Source organism: Hypanus sabinus, chromosome 27 (assembly GCF_030144855.1).
Source record: "Hypanus sabinus isolate sHypSab1 chromosome 27, sHypSab1.hap1, whole genome shotgun sequence".
Taxonomy (NCBI): domain Eukaryota; kingdom Metazoa; phylum Chordata; class Chondrichthyes; order Myliobatiformes; family Dasyatidae; genus Hypanus; species Hypanus sabinus.
The window spans coordinates 29630396-29651747 of NC_082732.1; the positions used below are offsets into that span (position 1 = coordinate 29630396).

At 40.2% G+C, this 21352-nt stretch overlaps 2 protein-coding genes across 2 annotated transcripts in view; one reads left to right on the top strand and one right to left on the bottom strand.

Moving 5' to 3' along the window:
* Nucleotides 1-2244: 2244 nt before the first annotated feature.
* rpl22 (ribosomal protein L22) lies at nt 2245-14532 on the bottom strand. The gene is made up of 4 exons (XM_059952137.1): nt 14396-14532; nt 12452-12553; nt 7806-7927; nt 2245-2454 (listed from the first exon to the last, which is right to left on the bottom strand). Exons 1-4 carry the CDS (start codon nt 14405-14407, stop codon nt 2310-2312), a joined length of 381 nt encoding a protein of 126 aa, XP_059808120.1. The 5' UTR covers nt 14408-14532; the 3' UTR covers nt 2245-2309.
* A 49-nt stretch (nt 14533-14581) lies between these two features.
* Nucleotides 14582-21352, top strand: part of rnf207b (ring finger protein 207b) — a 73197-nt gene continuing 66426 nt past the window's right edge. Inside the window, exon 1 of the mRNA XM_059952132.1 lies at nt 14582-14726. The gene's annotated coding sequence lies outside the window, so the exon portion shown is untranslated. The remainder of the gene's footprint in view (nt 14727-21352) is intronic.

A 21352-nucleotide genomic window follows, 5' to 3' on the forward strand; every position in this document is an offset into this window, starting at 1 on the left:
CTCCAGTGCAGAAATCACGTAATGAACACCAAATATATTCTATTATGTACTGGAGATTTAATTCATTGTTTCAACTGAAGGGACAAATGTGGGTTGCTGGTTGCTAAAGAGACAGGTGTTGCATCTACAGCAGTTGCATGGGAAAGTGCTGAAAACAGACCAGTCCAAGGACTTAAAAATGGTTTATTCAAAATGCTGCAAGGGATGTTGTTTCTGGTAGTGTAATCTTGAAGCTGGCAGTACTTGTAAAGGATGACCTGTTGAATGCAGAGGCTGGTGCGATGGAAAGATCCGATGTACTCCAGCCTTGCTTATCCAGGAAAGGTTGAGCGCAGAGGCAAAGCTAAGTGCTCTGTCAATTATGATAGGGAAAAAAAAAGGTTTAGGAAGACAACATATTAGAGGCATCTGCATGGCAAGTCTTATCTTTAAGAGCAAATTGGTTGGAGAAATTGGAAGAAATGGAGTGCAGTCCTTACAGGATGCAGGGTGGAACTGTTATTATTTTAATAGTATCCTGACACTCGAGATGACGACAGATATGCAGAGGGAAAAGATTCAAAGGCAGGTGAAATGGTGAGAGTTGGGTGGATACTAGGAATCGTTCAAAGGAAATGGCATCATAGGTTAGGAAGGCATCTCAGAGACACAATCTGTAAATTTGTAAACTGGAGGTCAGAGGCCAATCTGGACAAAATTAATTACCCTGGATGGTACAAGAGGAGGAAATCTGTAGAACTAAATGCATATTTAGTGTCAGCAATGCACTAAGACAGTGAACCAGTCAAGGCAACATAAAGGATTATTAAAATCAGTTATCTGCAGCATCCAAGATCACTCCAAATTGTTAGCCAGATTGTGACCATGGAGTATTTAAAAACACAAAGATAGTGTGCATTCAAATAAGAACAGTGAATAAAAGAACTGGGCATAAAATCACTGAAACTCCACACACCTCAGAATTTGCAAATCTAATAGGGAAAATTAACATATTTATAAATACAGTGGATTCCAGTTAATTGGGCATTCAGTTAATCAGGACAGCTCTTAAAGAACAAAAATGAATAAGAAAATAGCCAGGATTTCCTTCATTTATTTGGTACATTATGCCACTTAATTGGGACAGGATACTGTTGCCAAAGAGTTTCTAACTAGCATCAGATGTGTGCACTTGTAGTGTCTAATGGCCACACACCATACTTAAGAAAGCAGAGTTTTGAATAGTGTCAGCTGCATGTGCTTCTGTTTAAAAAAAAGTGATTTGAACAGTAGTAGTTGGCAAGAAATAAGCAAGACAATTTACAACTGTTTTACTCGTTGCGGTTTCAGCATTCAGGCTTGGAGATGCCAGAAACAACTGGGAGTGAAAATCAAACGATTTCACTGCTTCAAGTTAGGCACTATGAAAAATTATGAAGGTATTGACAATCATCTTGAATGTTACAATGAAAATGTAGATTTGGAAGATGCAATCATCGAAAATTGTACAAAGGCATTCCATTATCTATGCAAGGTGCCTGCACTGATTTTGTTCATTTACTGTCAACCGGATGAATACAGCAGCACACACTCAGCTCTGAGCTGTGGCTCCAAAGAGCTGTTAGCCGACATACCATGGATCACTGCTGTAACAGGCATTCTAAACCAGGTGAGGGTAGCCAATGGACATTATACCACAATGAGACAGGGACATGCCTGAATGAGCATGCAAAGTCAGCTCCGGTGTACTGGGCAGATGAGATCTACAGTGAGATCCACCCATCAGGAAGGCAGTTCTGCAACACTCTGAAGATCGAAGGGCATGATGAAGTACAGAAGTCATGGTCAACCACTGCAACGAAGGAACCCTAGTTGTGATGACCTTCGGACCACAGGACCCAGACTTCCGAGGTCGAGCGTGGAACTGCTCCGGTGCAATGGTGTCTCCGCTTTAAAAACTCTCCCACACAGGTTTCCTGGCATCACCAAAATACGAGGAGCAACCACAAAATGAACTATTAAGAACTAATACAGTTTTATAGCATAATAGTAGTATTGTTGGTGTTCTAATTTGTTCTGTACTTTATTTAAACACATAATTTGTAGCTTTTAAACTACTTCCATGAAACTTCAGCTAATTGGGACAGCCACTAAATTAGACCAAAATGTACTAATCCCAATAAACCAGGATCGACTGTATTTAAGTAAATACTAAACTGAGAAGACTACTGCAGTCTTCTAAGTAAAAACAGAACCCAAAGCGGCTTGATTTTCCTTTTAACCAATTTTATTGAATATAATTTGTACAAAAGTCCACACCAGGCTAGGGCTTAATCTTCATCCTCTTCCTCTTCTTCATCCTGGTTAATCTGGAAGTAACGGAGCTCATAGCTCTCTTTACTATTTGCAACTACGCGAAGCCAGTCACGCAGGTTGTTCTTTTTGAGGTACTTTTTCGTGAGGTATTTCAGGTACCTGAAGAAATGGAACAGAAAGTTAATAATTAAGGGAGTTTCTCAGTCTCTCCCATTCAAAAATCCACCCACCCATTTCTCTCAGCCTAAACTCCAAGCCTGTCAAATGCAGACTCCGTTTCTTTTCACTCCTTTCAACTCCTGGAAGTTTTGTATCAAGTTTCAATCATTCAAGTCTGAAAAACATAAGGAATTACATCAAATCTAATACAAATGCAAGAACCAGTAAATTTAGATGAGTTTATCAACGAGAGACGAAAGTGACTTTCTCAACAATACTTAAAATTCCAGTTTAATTTGCCCAATCCAGACTCATATTCAACACAGGACAAAGTCAAATCTGGGGTCTTTTGTCATATTAAGCTCAATCCATCATCAGGCTCCAGAACTTGCAGGTTTTAGATTACTAAGCAGCTGAACTTTTTGACTCTGTTCATCAGTGTCAAGTTAAATGCACACCCTGAGGATGTGAAGGAGACAGCAGAGTAAGGTGATGTGCAGCGGAAGGTTGTAGAGGAATCAGTAGGCGGAGGACCTTGTTAGCACCAGAAGGCAGAGAGAACTCCCTGAAAACATTTCCAGGGCTGAATCAGGCCAAAGGCTATACTGCATTTCCTCCAGTCTGGATCTGAGAGGAAGCAGTGGGACTAATAACCCAAGCACAGCACTTTCAGGATCATCAAAACTGATGATATATATCAATCAAAGAATGATGGCCAAAAGTAGAGAAAGGACAATGATCGGATCAGACTAAGAGCCACAGAAAGCTCCAAAAACAAATATGCCTATTGAATTTAGTCAGATTGAACTTCCCCAAGTTGTCAGTCATTTCTGCAATTCAGTCACTTTTTTTTCTACAATCCTACAATTTAGGTGAGGTCTTAAGTTATGATCATAGCAAGATATGCTTAACAATCGAGGAGCAGGGCTAGAATAAATTGTCTACTACTTCATCCGGGATTTAAAACAATGATATTGGATAGATACTTAAAATTTTAGTAAGAATTCAGTAATGTAAAAGTGCAATGATAAACTAGGATTAAACTGAGCAAAAGCTAATTTTACTACACTGATGCATGATTTAGTGATGGCAGACTCAAAACTGTTACTTGGGCAATTGGAGATGTTCAAAGAGGAGGGTCTAAATCTAAAACTGCTAAATACATTTTCAGGACTTTAGAGTAGAATAAAACCAAAGAAGCTCCCACTGATACACCAATACTGTAGAGTTATACTAAAGTGGCGGGAAGAAATTTTAAAGAAAATTCTGAAGGTACACAAATATACAAACACACAAATGGCTAGAGGATGAAGATACGAGCATTGACCAGAGATCAATAACCTTATAGAAACTGGGTGTGGCTCTACAGGAACCACTTGTTCACTTGGGGACAATACCAATATTGCAGACAAAGATTTATGTAACGTAATGAACATTAAAAAGTAACATCAACAAGTAACCTACTAACTCGTACACCTTTGTAATGTGGGAGAAAATTCGAGCACTGGAGGAAACCCTTGCAGTCACAGTGAGAACACACAAACTCTTTACAGCAGCAGCTGAACTGAACCAAATTTGTTGACACATAACTCTAACTGCTACGCTACCGTGCTACCATAATTATGAGAAACATTAACAAATTCTGAGCCTGTTTAAATTATTAAAGGACAGTTAGCAAGGATATTAAAGGAAGACGGTATAATACTGAATTGAAATAATGAGACACTGCAATGGTAGAACATGATGAAATTTAGTGATTTTTAAAAAAAAAGTTTACATGGTATGACTTACCAAACTAAAAAAATCCCAGTATTTAAAAAATGATCATGAGCTTTTAAAAAATTGTTTTGTTGAATAGAAAGCTGTTGGCAGAATTCACTGCTAGTTCCCTTGATTTTCACAATATGCAAACATTGCAAAGAGCAGTTGTTACACATCACCTCACACTTGCCGGGATTAAATATGCCAGCACAGGATATCAACAGAATGGTCTCTTAAGATTTAAGGAGTAATTCTAATGAGGCCGGCTAACTATAGAAAAAAAATTAACTATTCTCAGTATTAAAAAGGTACCAGAAAAATCTGGCAAGTAGCAAGTGTTACATACTGTAGTAGCTATTAATTTGGAAACAGGCCTTTTAACTTTAAGTCCTAATGCGTATGAACCCCACAAGAATGCTCCCATTTTCACCAAAAATTTGCATATCCCACTTAATAACTTGCATGACACTAAAACCGACTTAGTTCTGGGGGTGGGAAGAGGGTGAGAAAGAGAGAGAGAGAGCGAGAGACATACATAATCATGCTTGTTTTGTATATTTTAGTTCTCTTCTCAGCCTCCTTCACTCCAGAAAAAACAAATCCTGCCTACTCAATCCAAGTCCTGAATTCAAGTCCTCCAGTTGAGGCAACATCCTGATTAATCTCCTTTGCACCATCTCCAAGTGCAATCTAATCAGTGTTTTAAATTGCTGAACGGCCCAATCTTTACATTTTATTCCCTAACCTATGAAAGCATGATGTCAACGGTCTCTTCACCACCCTCTTGATGTGTTATCACTTTCAGGAAACTATGGACTTGGACACTTGGGTCTTTGTTCATCAATATTCCTTAGTGCTCTACCCCACTGACTTCCAAAATGCATTTCCTCACACTTCAATCAAATTCAATCAGTCAATACTCCAGCCAACTTGGTTTTGTACACTGTAGATGATCTTCCTTGCTATCCATAGCACATCAGTTTTCATGTTATCTGTAAACTTGTTAATCACTAAAAAATAATATTCTTTAATGACTATAGCACAGTGGCTCTGACATCCATCATGAAGTGCCTAGGGATGCTGGTCAAAGCATCAACTCCAGCCTCCTATTTAACTCCCTGCATGGTCAGCAGATTCTCTATCTACAAGTTTGCAGATGACACCACCATAATCGACCAAATCTCAAATAACGATGAGTTGCAGTACAGTAGTGGTCACCAACTTTTTTAAGCCCAAGATCCCCTACCTTAGCCTTAGTAAAAGGCAAGATTGACCCCAGATCAATTAGTTACATGCATGCGTACCAGGGCAGAAAAGACCTGAAGTAAAATCTCGCAACCCGGAAGTAGAAATAATGTATAAACACCAGGGGTACCCATCCTTTTCTTGCACCGCAGACCGGTTTAATAGACAATATTCTTGCCAACTAGCCGACCGGGGGTGGGGGGGTGTTAAACACAAAGGGAATACAGCGATACTTGAAGCAGGTTCCTTATGTCCAGTCTATTTCACAATTTAGTTTTCGCGGCTCTTGGCACTTAGCTTCTGTCCCACGCTACTCATGTTTTTTCCGCTGAGAAAACTAAGTGGGTTTGTCTTTAAGTGCAGGGTGCTTGGATTCAAGGTACCAAAGCAGTTTTGAGGGCTTCATCGCCTCATTAGACAGCCTCCAGGTCTGAGCTCCAGCCTCCCTGGACAGGTGCAGTTGGTCGTGGGTCATGTGAGAGGACAAGGTCAGGGCCGGAGGTCCCCATGCCGGGGCAGCGGTAGTCACAGTCCGGAGAGAGTGACCGACCAAGTGAGGAGTGCAACAGGGCGGGCACACGCCCACTCCCCTTGTAGGATCTGTCAATTGACAAAAGTAGATTGCAGCACGGTAGCTGCTCTGATACTTACGAAACACTGAGCCCAAATTAGGTCGCCTGCGAATATTTTAGCACCGGATTCCCTACGAACATTCGGTGTGTTAAACAGGTTTAGAGGCAGCGCCCATCTGTCCGTGCTCCAGGCCAGCAGCAACGGCACTTGCCGCCAGCCGCGTGAAGCCAACCAGTGACCCCTGCCACTAGGGTGTCACTGCGGTTAGGTGACTGATGACCTTGCATGCGTTCAAGTTCAACAGTGGGCCTGACAGGGAATGAGGAAAGGTGCAGCTGACTAATATCGTTTCCTCGTGGCCCGGTGGTTGGGGACCACTCAAGTACAGTGTAGTGCGGGGGGAGCTACATGCATGCGCACGGGGCAGAAAGAACGGAACTAAAACCCCGCAACCCGGAAACAATCTCTCAACAGTATTTGTGTATTTATTTTTCATTTTTTTCGAGATCTACTGGGAAAATCTCAAAGATTGACAGGTTGGCAACCACTACAATACAGGAAGAAGAGAGCCTAGTGATTGCTTCCTCAAATTCAGCACAACAAAAGAGCTGGCCATTGTTTACATCAACAGTACTGAAGTCGGGAGTTGAGAGCTTCAAGATCTAGCCCTGATGCAACCACAGATACCATGACCAAGACAGCACCCCAGCATCTCTATTTCTTCAGGCGGCTAAAGAAATCTAGCACATCCCCATTGACCATCACTATTTCTTTTTATAGATGCATCCTAGAAAGCATGCTATCCAGAAGCACCTTGGAATAACAATTACTCTGTCCGAGACCACACAAAAAAAACGCAGAGTTGTAGACCCAACTTACACAGCATGGACTCTATATTTCTCACTGCCTTGGTAAAGCAACCAGCATAACTGAAGATCCCACCTACCCCCAGATATTCTTTTCTCACCCCCCCCACAACCAAAGCCTAAAAGCATGTGCCACCATGCTTTCACAGGCAACTTCCATCCCACTATAGGCCTACTAAATACAATAAGGAATCCTGACCTCACAATCTACTTTTTCATGGGTTTGCACCTTACTGTCTACCTGCACTTTCTCTAATCTATAATTGTTCTGCATTGTTATTGATTTTCATTGCATTACCTGAAAGAACTGATGTAATGGAATGATCTATATGGGTGGCATTCAATCAAGTTTTTCCACTGTAGCTCAACACGTGACAATAATATCAATCTTAATTAGCACACCTCCTACATTCACATCCAAGTCATTAATATGTCACAAGCAAAAAAGTCCTAACATGGATCCCTAGGATACAGCACTAGTCAAAGACATGCAATCATAACACCCTTCCACCACAATTCTCTGAAGTAAGAGGTTTCTCCTAAATGATTACATTTATTAATGATCCACATCATTTACCTTCAGCTTCTACTTTCATCAAAGGAAAATTTTCTCAACTACCAGACTAATGTTCTACTGCTGTATGGTTTGTTTCCTCTACTTGAAACTAACAGGTTTATTTAGTTACTATATTCTCGTTCTAAAAATTTAGTGCATTCGCTGCAAATTATCAAATTTTGTTTACAATTCCAAGGCCATTTTTAAAAAAAAATGCAGCATTAATCCTTTGGAACATCACTTCCCATCTTTTGTTAGTCCAAGTGAAATATTTATTTTAAGAGGTGGCTTTTGAAAAGGAGTCTTCCATTAATGCAGCACAATTGCTTCTCCCTTGCCTTCCAACTCACCTCTTTGAGAAAGGGACCTCAGAGGTAATAGTGATCTTACTCTTATTCCTCTCGATGGTTACAACATTGCCCAAGTTGCCAGCTTTACCATTCACTTTAATGCGTTCCTGCAGAAACTGCTCCTGTAAAAGGAAAAATAGTGAGTTATTAAATTCCCTGCTGATTGCATGGGAGAAAATGTATGTGGCAAAAATCCGTAAGTGTGTGAGAGCCATTTCTGGTATATAACCAAGCTGTACAAAGAGTAAGGTAACATCTCCCACAAAGACAGTCTGAAAATAATCTTCCTGAAAATGCCTCAATCTAGTTGACTGGCCAGGCAGTGCTGCCCAGATGTGAATGACAACGAAGGTGCAAAATCTCTACAATTAAGCCTTCGATAACTTCACCAGAAAGGATAAAACCGCTCCCAGTTTCACACGTATGTTGTAAGGTAAATTTGACAATTGACAATCTGAACATTAGCTATAAAAATTTATTCACACTGTAGCTACTAAGTGTGTGAAAGGACTTTCCAATTACACATGACCCAGTGAAGAGAGTGCAATGCTGCCATTCTAATGCTCACAGGCCAACACAATCTATAGAAATCTAGCAAAGTTCATCAGTCAATAGACTACTGAAGTTAAATTTACATTTACTACGAAATGCTTCCACATTACAAGTATTCTTTGACTATTAATAATTGTTACTGGACCATTCCACTTGGACCTTGAAACAAAAAAAAGGCACAGAATGAAGTTTCCAGATTTCTTCCTATCAAATTTAGATTGTGAGTACCACATGCTGAACTAGTCCACGGCACTTGAGGAAAACTGGCAATAGCTCAAGAGGTGGAAAGCAAAGTAACAGACCTTCCATAATCTTAGCTGGCCATGAATCATCTTCAAAATCAATTCTACTTTCCCACCTTTAAAAAAGCCACAGGAAATGGCAGCATGATACTAAACTGTACTTGGATGTGGTTGACTGTAGACCCTCCCAACTACGCTGCAGCCACAGACACAAACACACTATATAATATACTAGCCTATGTTCAGGAGCCCTCATCAGCTCCTCGTTAGGAATCATTAGTAGAACAAAGGCCTTAATTTACCCTGGATACAGAATAAACACATTGTCTTTTAAAAAACAGAAATTGGGCATAAAGGAAAATTCCTGGTGTTTATTAGCTCTCTTAGTAGATTATATAACTCCAATCACCCTGTTTCAGCCAGAATTCCAAACCAAGTACTTAGAATTCATCACTCATATTTGAGTCCTTCAGTGTCCGAATACATAGCTAATATCAATCTTTAAAATGTACTACAAATTAATTTGGGATTGTACTTCTGACCTGTGCCAGAAGAGACCAGGTCTAACCAAATGGTCGCTAAGCGAGAATGAGCTCATAGCCTATTCCATGATGTGACTCCCCCATCCTTCAGCAAAAAAATCACAAGCTAAAAATTTTTACAGGGGATATCAAAGGCAAGGGCAAACATCACCAAATTACATTAAGTAATGCCAAATGATTGTTTTTTAAAAAATTTCAGTCAACTGGTATTTTGTTTAAAAGGCAAAGGTAAATCCAACGTACTCCACACGATTTTCAATGTTTCCCAACTGACTCATTCACAAAATAAATGCACCCTTGGCGTAGCAGTCATTAGAACATCTTGCACACAATTTACATTGCTTGAGCTGCTCAACCACAAGCTTAGTTCTACATCTAAGATTAGACACTGAAGAGTACACAAATTGAGATCAGGTTATCATTCTCAATATTCAGCAAACTGTATAGAAATACATGGCCCTAGTCACCAAGCTGTCCAGAGCAACAGCATCAAATCAGAAAACAACTGATTCAGGAATACAGGTGAAATGAGTAAGGAAGGGAATTTGCTACTGTATCCAAGCATAGATCAACCAACCTATTGAGCCCAAGGACAGATGAGGAAAAGTCAACTAGATCATTAGTTTGTTGTGAAAAAATTGTTGAATGGCACTCGATCGGCATTTATAGTGTAGCTTGCAGCCAAGCCAGCAATACTGTGTAATGAACATACAAAAAACTAGAAATCACACCACACTGCTAGAAACTGACTCCATGCTACTGATGTCCATAAGCACAGAGAAACTACATTTCCACCCTACAAAAGGTTCTTTAATTCATCCACAGGCAACCTCTCCCAATCCTTTACCTGCTGTCTCTCTGCTTAACCTGAAGAACACGGAGTACCAAACATGCTGGGCCAAGGAATGTAGTTTCTAACATGGTCCAATTTGTTACAGGGTTCTAGTCAGAAGCCCTGCCACCAACTGCTCTGAAAGCTTCAACAGCAAGTCCCTAACCTCGGTTACAATGTCTACGTTTTTAAACTGATATTAAAAAACATTTAAACTAGTAGCACATTAGCAATCAAAATTTTAAAAGATAAATCAAAAACATACAGAAATATACAAATTATCCAAAACACTTAAGCTAGCCACAGTAATACAAAAAGATTTTGCCCTTTACCTTAAACAACTCCCCAACAACCCCTACTGAAAGTAATGGGGTCTCCTATCCTTGCAATGGCACAGTATCGAAATTGTAGTTCTATCTGAAAGATTGGGATCCGCTACTGGACTCCCTTCTACAATCTGAATTTGTCAATAAGCCTGGGACTTACACATGCTTTCAAGAAGGAGCTAGATAGGTATCTGATGGATAGGGGAATCAAGGGATATGGGGACAAGGCAGGGACTGGTTATTGATAGTGAATGATCAGGCATGATCTCAGAATGGCGGTGCAGACTCGGGGGGCCGAATGGTCTACTTCTGCACCTATTGTCGATTGTCTATTTGACAATTACCGTAATTTTTTCATGTAAATTCATGGCTGCGTGGGAAGATCTCTATCAGTGTTGCAACAAAAAGCAGCCAAAAATACAACCAGTAAAGACTTTCCATCTTGCTTACACTGAAATAAATGAAGAACTGGATAAACAACCTCATGCTCAAGCAGTGACAATTCAAATGATCAATAAAACCAAATATTTCTCTTACTGAGCACAGTCACATCCCATTTTTCTATTAATTAACCTGTCCGCTTTATCAGCTTATAGATTCCATAAAACTTCTGAGCCAATCCCATCATTTTATAATGAATCCTATAATTCTGCGGATCATAAGAAAATCAGAATGCCTAGAAAATAAAAACACCCTTTTCCAACTGGATCATGGTCCTAGCATCGTTGTTTCTCAATGATTACAGGAGACATTGGTTGCCATAGAGTTAATTTCTTGGAAGAATATAAATTTAAAGCTCAATTTGTAATGCTCACTTGAATTGGCTCTGGGTATGAATGAACAACTTTTAAATATTACAGGTACACCAAGTCTACTAAAGAGACGAACTATTGAGATTTGTATCTATCCATATTTCATTACATCGGTTCATCTGAATTATTCTATTCAAAATTAACTTCTAGCATCAGAAAGATAACAGTTTTTCATATTAATGGAAGTGTGTATGCAAACTTGGGCATGTGAGAGCAGGGACAGGAATGCACAAGTAAAACAGAACTGATGGAAATGCAGAAGAGCCCACAGACTTGATTCAAATGGCTTCATGTCAAAATTTTAACTCTCATTATTTCTAGGTAAACACATTTATTTACACATGGGCAAAGTTCTGAAAAATAATGCATAACACCAGCGATCACAAAATAAATTTAATTCATAAATCTTCCATTTTAAATTTTGATTGCCTGTAAGTCATCAGCTAACACCAAGTAAAGAAGGCATTTACATGATTTGTAACTGATGGAATTAAATGAAGTACAGTACTGGGAATATGGTTGGCACAAGTAAGTCTAATAGAAAAACAGCAATTAGCAGGTATTTTGCACCAGGATATCATTCTAAATCCACTTATGCAATTGTCTGAATTTGCTTTTATTACAAATATTAAAATGTAGCATCACAGTGAAAAAGTACAACCATAATACCCCAGTGAAGTTAACATCAAAACAAGATGCATTTAAATACAATGCTTCTCACACCCTTTGATTCAGAGCAAACAATACAACCAGGATGAGTCTGAAAGTTGTTGCCAAAGGCAACCTTGTCACTCCTCTCACTTGCCCAAATCACACTGTTACCTTTGTGATGCCAGAAGTTAACTTTGAATAGAATAATTCAGATGAAACAATGTAATGAAATATGGATAGATACAAATCTCAATTGTCCATCTCTTTAATAGACTTGGTGTACCGGTGTACTTGTAATATTTGAAAGCTAAATAGTTGCTCATTCTTACCCAGAGCCAATTCAAGTGAGCAGTGCAAAATGAGCTTTAAATTTATATTCTTCAAGAAATTAACTCCATGGTAACCAACATCTCCCATAATCATTGAGAAACAACGATGCTAGGACCATGATCCAGTTGGAAAAAGGTGTTTTTATTTTTTTGGCATTCTGATTTTCTCCTGATCCACAGAATTATAGGATTCATTATAGAATAATAGGATAGGCTCAGCAGCTTTATGGAATCTATGGAACCACCAAAAGATTTTTAAAAACTCACAAAATACCATTGGCAGTTTCAGTGTCACATATATCAGTGAGACAAGGCCACATCTGTGGACCATACTAGCTCAGAAATATTAGGTAGACTTACAAAATTAGAAGCATCCATGATTCCATCTTCCACAGGATGTGTGCAGTCCAAGGTGAACTTCAGCACTTGCTTCTTCTTCTTGCCTCTCATTAGAAGCTTTTTCTGTGAAGCAAAAGTCCAACAAGAAATTAAACATTGAAGAGATGCAAGAAGTGCAATTTATATCTAACTTTTGATCTGGTGACTGATATTTGTTCAGAGAGCAGGCTGATTTACTTTTGCCGCAGGCACCAAAGTACAGTGAAAATCTGTGTTGCATTACAGCCGTTCTGTTCAGTTCCCCACATTAGTACATCAAGGTAGTACAAGGGAAAACAGTATCAAAGTGCAGTGCAGTCTAAAAATAAGGTACAGTCATGAGGTAGTTTGAGGGGCAAAAAGGCAATATACAGGCAAATGAGACTAGCTTAGATGAGAATCTTGGTCAACAAGAGCCTACTTCTGTGGTGAATGACTTTTAATTCTATAATATTTTGAACATGGACTAGTTATGAAAAATAATCTTCTCATTTCAGTATTGCCCTTGGTTGGGATGCTTTATGAGCCCTTGGGAAAGAGCTACGAATAGTTGCCATAACTAGCAAAGAGCTAGAGAACTTCAGCAGCTTCTATGCAGGAAAAGGGGAACTAAACAGCTAATGGTCATTTCCCTCCATGGATGCAGCTCAACCTGTTCAGTTCCATCACCAGTTTGTGTTTTTTTTTTGCTACTGTCACTTGTGCGCTCCATGAAATGAAACATCTCTGTAACAACGCTGGAGATCAGACTCTACAGCTAGCTGGATACTCAAATCAGTTTTCAGAGCTATGCAATTGGATTAGATATTCGCGTCAGTTTTGGCACAGCTGGAAAGTGGTGCTAGCTAGTGGGATGGTTTTAAATAGGAATTTCAGTTTTTTCGTCATCTGCTGTCAGAGACATTTACAAACATATATCACTGTTGGATTAGGGTTAGGATAATCCTAAGAAAAGTGGCCATTACTAGGTCTATGCAATTTATAGCAATAATTAGCTGGGTTTCCACATTCATTCACAGAGCAAGATTTTTTAATGACTGTACCAATCCATTCTAAATTTTTCTGAATCAGATTATATTTGCACTTCATGTCTGAGTATTATATTCCCTTTGCTCCTTCCATCCCTCTTTTTGTTTCTGTTGTGAAAACTTTCTAAAGTTCTAAAATGTTAATTGTCAGTATTTTCTAAGATGTTGTTTAATCTACTGAAGGTTTCTAGCACTGACCACACTTATGTGTCTGCAAATAAATATAAGTGTGATGGGAAAGCACAGCTAATTTCTTTCCTCGAAAGAAGCAAATAAATCTGATGTATTTTTAATTCAGTTCGATGGCTTCATGATTATAATTACTGAGACAAGCTTTTAAAATTAAAGTTCCCTAGTTGCTTTCTTGAGATCCACACTCAAGTCTTCACATCGAGGTAACACAAATTTTGTCTCTCAAATAACAGCATTTAACACTTGCTGTAAATTTACAACAATGATATACTTAACCTAAGAACCTTCAAGTCGGACAAAGTGAAAACCGCTTTAAATTTTATTTATTTCTAAATGTAATTAAATGAGTTGAAAACTTTATTTAACACGTGCGACACACGTTAAGAAACATCACCCCAACAGCTCAACCCAAGAATTAGAACAACTAATCCTACCAGAAGTAAGGACTGTGTTAATTCTCGGACCAGCGGATGCAAAGCCCGAGTCTGGTCACCACGTTAAAACTCCCACCCGAGGCCATGGCCTAACGCTCAGGCCTACACCCAGCGGCCTACCCACTGCCTATCTACCCTGGTGGGGAGGACAAGTCGATCCAACTATCACAATAAAAGGAGCATAAAATGTCATAGTTTCGGAGCCCAGTAAGAACCACGCGGCTCTTCCACCACATCTACAATCATCAACTGAAACGCGGCGGCGGACTCACCGCAGGAGCCATGTCTCGAAAAGATGGCTGAGCAAAAGAGAGAGAGCAGGGAGAGCGATCGCACGCAGGCGCACTAATCCATCAAAGCGCCTTCCCGCGGAGCACCAATCACAGTCCAACCGCCCCGCATGCGCCAAACTGGCACGGTCGACGACGCAGCAGGGGGAGGGCGCCTGCGCGAAACTGGGGTGGAGGGGTGGTGCGAAGAGCGGCATAAACGCGCATGCGTTCCGCTGAGGCGGACCGCACCAATGAGAGTGCGAACCGGTCCGAGCGCCCGAGCGATGAGCAGGCCAGGCCTGCGCAGTGAAGCCTGGAAGCTCCGGTGACGGTAAAGTCTTGCTTCTGCCCCTCCTCTCGGTTGCTATGGCTTAATGAACACTCCCATAATCTGCGTTTGAAGAGATCTATAAAACCATAGAGTTCTGTAGCAGAAGAAGCTTCTCGCTCAAAAATGCCTATCAGCATTTCAAATATTAATTTTTCCTTTTATACCTATCTACCAATTAATTTGTGAAAATTATTTTATTATCACGATCTGTACGATTCAAAAAGACCTTTAATCTTTGTTGATTTCGCTTCTTTCTCCACAAGATCCTTCCGGACCAGCATTTTCTGTTTTCTGGTAATTAAAATGAATAAAAAGGATATTCTAATAAAATATATGGTGTTGAGACAGCATTATCTCAGCGTTTTCAGAATCAGGTTTAATACCGGCATATGTTATGAAATGTGTTGACTTTACTGCAGCAGTACAAATCAATACATAATAAAAGAAAAAAAGCTGTGAATTACAGTAATTATATGTTAAATAATTAAATTAAACAATAATGCAAAAATAAAAATTTTTAAAAATGTAGTGTAATAGAGTTCACTGGTTCAATATACTTTCAGAAATCGGATGGCAGAGGGAAAGAAGCTGTTGCGGAATCATTGAGTGTGTGGCTTCAGGTTTCTGTACCTCCTTTCTGATGGTAGCAATGAGAATAAGTCATGACCTAAATTGAATGATATTTATTGTCATTATACATAGAAACTGTGTGGCTTCAAACAAAGCGGTAGATAAAAACAACAGTACAAGAAAAACAGTATTAAATAGATAAGTAGCAGAAAATAAGCTGCAGCAGCACCAGAATGTCACAGTAATGCACAAAGTGCCGTTAGTGCAAGTATTTGAGTCCTTGTATGTGCTCACAGTTCCAGTCATTGTTCCGTGGGAGTGGTGTGATCACGCCACAGCTCTGGGGTAGAAGCTGTTCCTTAGTTTATTTGTTCTGGCTTTTAGTGTCCTGAACCTTTTGCTGGATGGCAGCAGGTCAAACAGGGAGTGGCCAGGGTGTGTCTCTGGTTATGCTGGGTGAATGGGGGTCCTTAATGATGGACAATACCTTTTTGAGCCATCACTCCTTGAAGATGTCCTGGAGACTCTGGAGGCCAGTGCTTATGATGGAGCTGACTAACTTTACAACTCTCTGCCGCTTATTTCAATCCTGTGCAGCAGACACCACCCCGCCCCACCCACCCCATAGTAGATGACAGTACAGCCCATTCAAATACTCTCCACGGTACATCTGCAGAAATTACTGAGTGTTTTTGGAGACATATCAAATCTTCTCAAACTCCTGATGAAATATAGCCACCGTTGCATCAATATGTTGGATCCTCAGAAATATTGACACCCAGGAATTTAAAATTGTTGACTTGTTCCACTTCTGATCCCTCCATGAGGACTGACATGTGTTCCCTCACTTTACCCTTTCTGAATGTGTGACTTTTGCACATATTTGAATATTACACACAAAATTTATTGCAACATGGAGAATGGTTATCCATGCTATAACAAAATAAAAATATATATGTGACATAAATAAAGAACAAAAAAAAAGTAAAATAACTGTCAAGCCTGATTGTGCTTTAGCATAAAGTATTCTAGATGTTTGGGTTGGTGGACTGTCTTTGCATATATATTTGCATATCTCCTGAGGGCTAGTTGTACAGCAGTTTTGACTATTTGGCTCACCATATCTGCAATGTCCAAGTACCAACAATATAAATAACATTTCCTAGCACAGAGCCCATAGTTTCTATGCCAAAGTACTTCAGGCATTCACCTTCATAAATGTTGTCAGAGTCCCTGCCTCCACTATCTGCTACATGAAAAATCCTCAATTTTTCTCTGAATCTCCATTATCTTACAATAATAGAAATCTCTACTAAGAGGAAATATAATTTCTGTACTACCTGCAACTGGTTACACTCACATGCCTATTATTAAATGTATATAACAAATCATAAGGGTCCTTGCATTGATCCCAGTTAACACCAACTGGTTGTAGGCTTACTATTACAAAAATAACATTCCACCTTCACCCTTTCTCTGCTTTCACCATGCCCATTTTGGACCGATTTGCCAAATTGCCCAAGATCTGTCAGGATGCTAGAGCAGGGATCCAATCACAGACCCAGTACTGTGCACACAGTGATATTAATTGAGCAATAAATCCCAAGATGCAAACAAAGTCAGTGTCAAAGTTCAGGCAGAGATCAAAACATCCAGAGAAATCCAAAAATCGGATTCAGGAAATAGGCAGAGTACAGATACGAATACTGGAAAGGCTCAGGAGAATTCACTGGCAACAAATAGTTGAAAACACAGGACTAAAATACACCACAATAAACAGAGAGGCAGATGATAGGTGGAGCACAATGAGACAGAAATGGTAGCAAAACAGGTAATGAGAAACAGGTGAGAGGCAGAGTACTCAGTAATTCAGGAGTAGAGACAGGAGCACATGGCAATACAACACCACAGACTGACAGCTAGGGGGAAAACACACAAAAAGACAAAGTTCAATTGGAGCTACTGACATGATCACATGCATCTTTGGACAGAATATTAAAGGCCTGCCTGAAGTCTATGTCTGCATGGATCACTTACAGTAGAATCAACGACACACTCGTTCATCTCAAAATATTCAAATTAAATTTATTATCTAAGTACATATATGTCATCATATGAGGCCTTCTGTTGGTTGGGATCAACCATGGATGCATTAGAGCCAATTATATGGCATCTGCTGTTGACCTATTGTGATGTGAGGCAAATTGAAGCATATCCAAGTTGCTTCTCAGGCAGGTGTTGATATAATTCATCGCCAGTTTCTCAAAGAACTTCATCACAGTAAATGTATGTGCTACTAGACAATAGACCTTGAGGCAGGTTATCATCTTCTTCTGAGGTACTGGTAGGATTGCAGCCTTGTAGCTCAGACTGTTGAAGCAAAAGGTTAAAAATATCAGTGAACACTCCAGCACAGATCTTTAGTGCTCACCTAGGTACCCCATCTGGGCTGGATGATTTCTGTGGGTTCACCCTCCTGAAGGATGCTCTCACATTGGCCTCAGACTGAAATCATAGGATCATCGTGGGAGTCTGTGAAGGTGCCTCCATGTTTTGACAGTCAAATTCATTCAGATTAGTCAGATAGGATTTCCTTTAATAAAGACATGCTGACTCTTTCTTATTAATCCTTGCCGCACAAGATGCAGGTTAAGTATGTTTTCAGAAATGTTTCCATTAAATTCCCTACATCAGTTTGCCAGAAAATACTTGGCTTATCTCTGCTAACTTTGAATAAGTATAGCACCGCCACTCACATAGTTTCTTGACTGTGGGCAGAGCTGATCTGAAAATCTCTGTCGAAGTCCCAGTGTTCAGACCAATGTGGGATACATCCCATCAGCCATGCACATTCATTGACCTTCTAGCCCAACAGGACGTAGAGTAGTGGTTAGAGTAATGCTTTTGCAGTGCCACTGACCCAGGTTCAATCCTGCCTTTGCCTGTAAGAAGTTTGTACATTCACCCTGTGACTACATTGGCTGATCCAGGCAGGGAGGTTAATTGGTTACCTGGTTGTAATTGAGCAGCGTGAGCTTGTTGGACTGAAAGAGCCTGTCACCATGCTATACATCAAAATAAAATATTCCACCATCCCTCTCTCTGTGTTCTCCAAGTCCAATATATCCAACACATTATCCTCCGTAACTTCCGCCATCTCAAAGAGACCCTACCATTAAACATATCTTTACCCTCCCTCACCCACCACACTTTCCACAGGGATCACTCCCTCCGTGACTCCCTTCCCCATTCGTCCCTCAGCACTCATCTCCCTTGAGGCACTTATCCCTGCAAGCAGCCTAAGTAATACACCTGCCCATTCACCTCCTTTCTGGGCCTCAAACAGTTCTTCCAGATGAGGCAACACTTCATCTGTGAATCCGCTGGGGTTGTCTATTGTATCTGATGCAGCCTCCTCTACATTGGTGAGACCCATCGTAAATTGCAGGACTGCTTTGTTAAGCGCTTCCATACCATTTGCCACAAGTGGGACTTCCTGGTGGCCAAACATTTTAATTCCCATTCTCATTCTGATATGTTGATCCATGGTCTCTTCTTGTGCCAAGATAAGGCCACCCTCAGGGTGGAGGAGCAACACCTTATATTCTGTCTGGGTACTATTCAACCTGAGAGTATGAATATCGATTTTTCCTTCTGGTGAACAAAATTTCCTCCCCTCACCCCTTCTTCTATTCCCATTCTGACCTCTTCTCATTCCCATTCTCATCTGACTATTACTTACCCCTGGGTCCACTCCTTTCCTTTCTCCTATTGACCACTCTCCACTCCTATCAGATTCTTTCTTCTCTAGCCCTTAACCTTTCCCACCAACCTAGCTTCAGCTATCACCTTCCAGCTAGCCTCTTTCCCCTCCCCCCTACTTTTTAATTCAAACACCTTCTGCCACACACTCCCCCACTCTCTCAACTGAAGAAGGTTCTCAGCCCAAAATGTTGACTGTTTATTCATTTTCATAGATGCTGCCTGATCTGCTGAGTTCCTCCAGCGTTTTGTGTATGTCAGTTTGGATTTCCAGCATCTGCAGATTTTCTCATGTTTGTCAATATTTTTCTTATCTATCATGCACAGTTTGGCATCTTGATCCCTAATAAATCTTCTTCTTCCCGATTGCTTTATTGCTCTAAGATATACAGTAAAAATGTTTTGTCATTTTGTCAATCTCTTTGTTTGTTCTCTTTTGGCTTTCTAATTCTGTTTTTAGTAGCTCCCTTTATATTCTATTCTCCACTTTTATCTTTTCAGTTCTCTAAACCTCCTTTTAGCTACTATTTTCCCCTTAATCCAACCCTCATTTGTTCATAAGTCCCTTCAGAGAACCGTACATCATCACTTAGGGTTGCAGTGTTACACAAGGTCACCGAGGTATGCTGTGGAGGTGGTAAAGATTAACTACCCGGTAGTTCCTCCTATTGAAGGTCTGCTTCTAAAGAGAGATTAAACTAAGAGATAGCCTCGCTGACAATTAGCACATCAAAGATGTGTTGTTAGCTTGCTGCTCTGCACTCTCTACACTCATAAATTTGTGGATGATACAACTGTTGTTGGCAGAATCTGAGATGGTGATGAGGAGGCTTAGATGAGTGAGATGGAGTGGCTGGTTGAGTAGAGTCACAATAACAACTTTGCACAGAACATCAGTAAGACCAAGGAATTGATTGTGGACTCAGGAAGGGGAAGTCGAGAGAATACACGCCAGTCCTCATCAAAACAGCTTCAAGTTCCTGAGTTTCAGCATATCTGAAGATCTATCCTGGGCCCAAAACATTGATGCGATTCCGAAAAAGTTTTGAGGGGATCTGGTGTGGCAACAAAGTCTCCAGCAGCTTTCAGCAGATGTACCATGGAAACCATTCTGACTGGTTGCACCACTATCTGGTATGGAGGGTCCAATGTACAAGATCTGAAAAGGCTGCAGATGTTTGTAAACTCAGCCACCTACATTATGGGCACCAGTCACCCCACCATCGAGGAAATCTTTCAGAAGATGATGATGACTCAAAAAGGCAGCATCCATCATTAAAGACCCTCACCAGACAGGACATGCCCTCTTCTCAATACTACCATTAATACAGGAGCCTGATGACACACACACACACTCACGTTTTGGGAGCAGCTTTTACCCCTCCACCATCATATTTATGACAGTCCATGAACCCGAGAACACTACCTCTCTACTTTGTCCTATTTTAGTAGTACTTATTTATTTATTCAGATTTATTTTTGTCACTTATGGTAATTTTAAATGTATTACATTGTACTGCTGCCACAAAACAACAAATTACACAACATATGTCATTGATAATAAACCTGATTCTGATTCTAAAACTAGCTAAGCCTCCATTCTCTATATATGAATGAGAGGTGACCTTATTGAAACTTTTAAAAAAATCAAGAGTGCTCACCAGGTTGAGAATGTTTCCTCTAGATGGTGAGTCTTGAAGTATATGTTGTATGTAGATTTTAGTGAGGCATTTGATAAACGTGTCCATTCAGAAAGTCAGGAGGCATGGAATCCAGGGAAACCTGACTGTGTGGATTCAGAATTGGCTTGCCCACAAAAGACTAAGGGTATGCAGATAGAGCGTATTCTGTCCCGAGGTCGGTGCCCATTGGTGTTCTGCAGTGATCTGTTCTGGGACCCCTGATCTTTGTGATTTTTATAAATGACTTGGATGAGGAATTGGAAAGGTGGGTTAGTAATTTTGCAAATGACACAAAGGTTGGTGGAGTTGTAGATCATGTAGAAGGTTGACATAGGTTGCAACAGGACATTGACAAAATATCGAGCTGGGTTGAAAAGTGGTAGGTGGAGTTCATCCCAGAAAAGTGTGAAATGATTAATCTTGGAAGGTCAAATTTGAGGGCACAATAAATGGTTAATGGCAGCATGTCTTATGATAATAGGTTGAACAAGCTAGGGCTTTTCTCTTTGAAGTGAAGGAGGATGAGAGGTAACATGATGCAGGTGCACATGATGTTTAGAGGCATAGATTGAGTGGGTAGCCAGAAGCTTTTTCCCGGGGTGGAAATGTCTA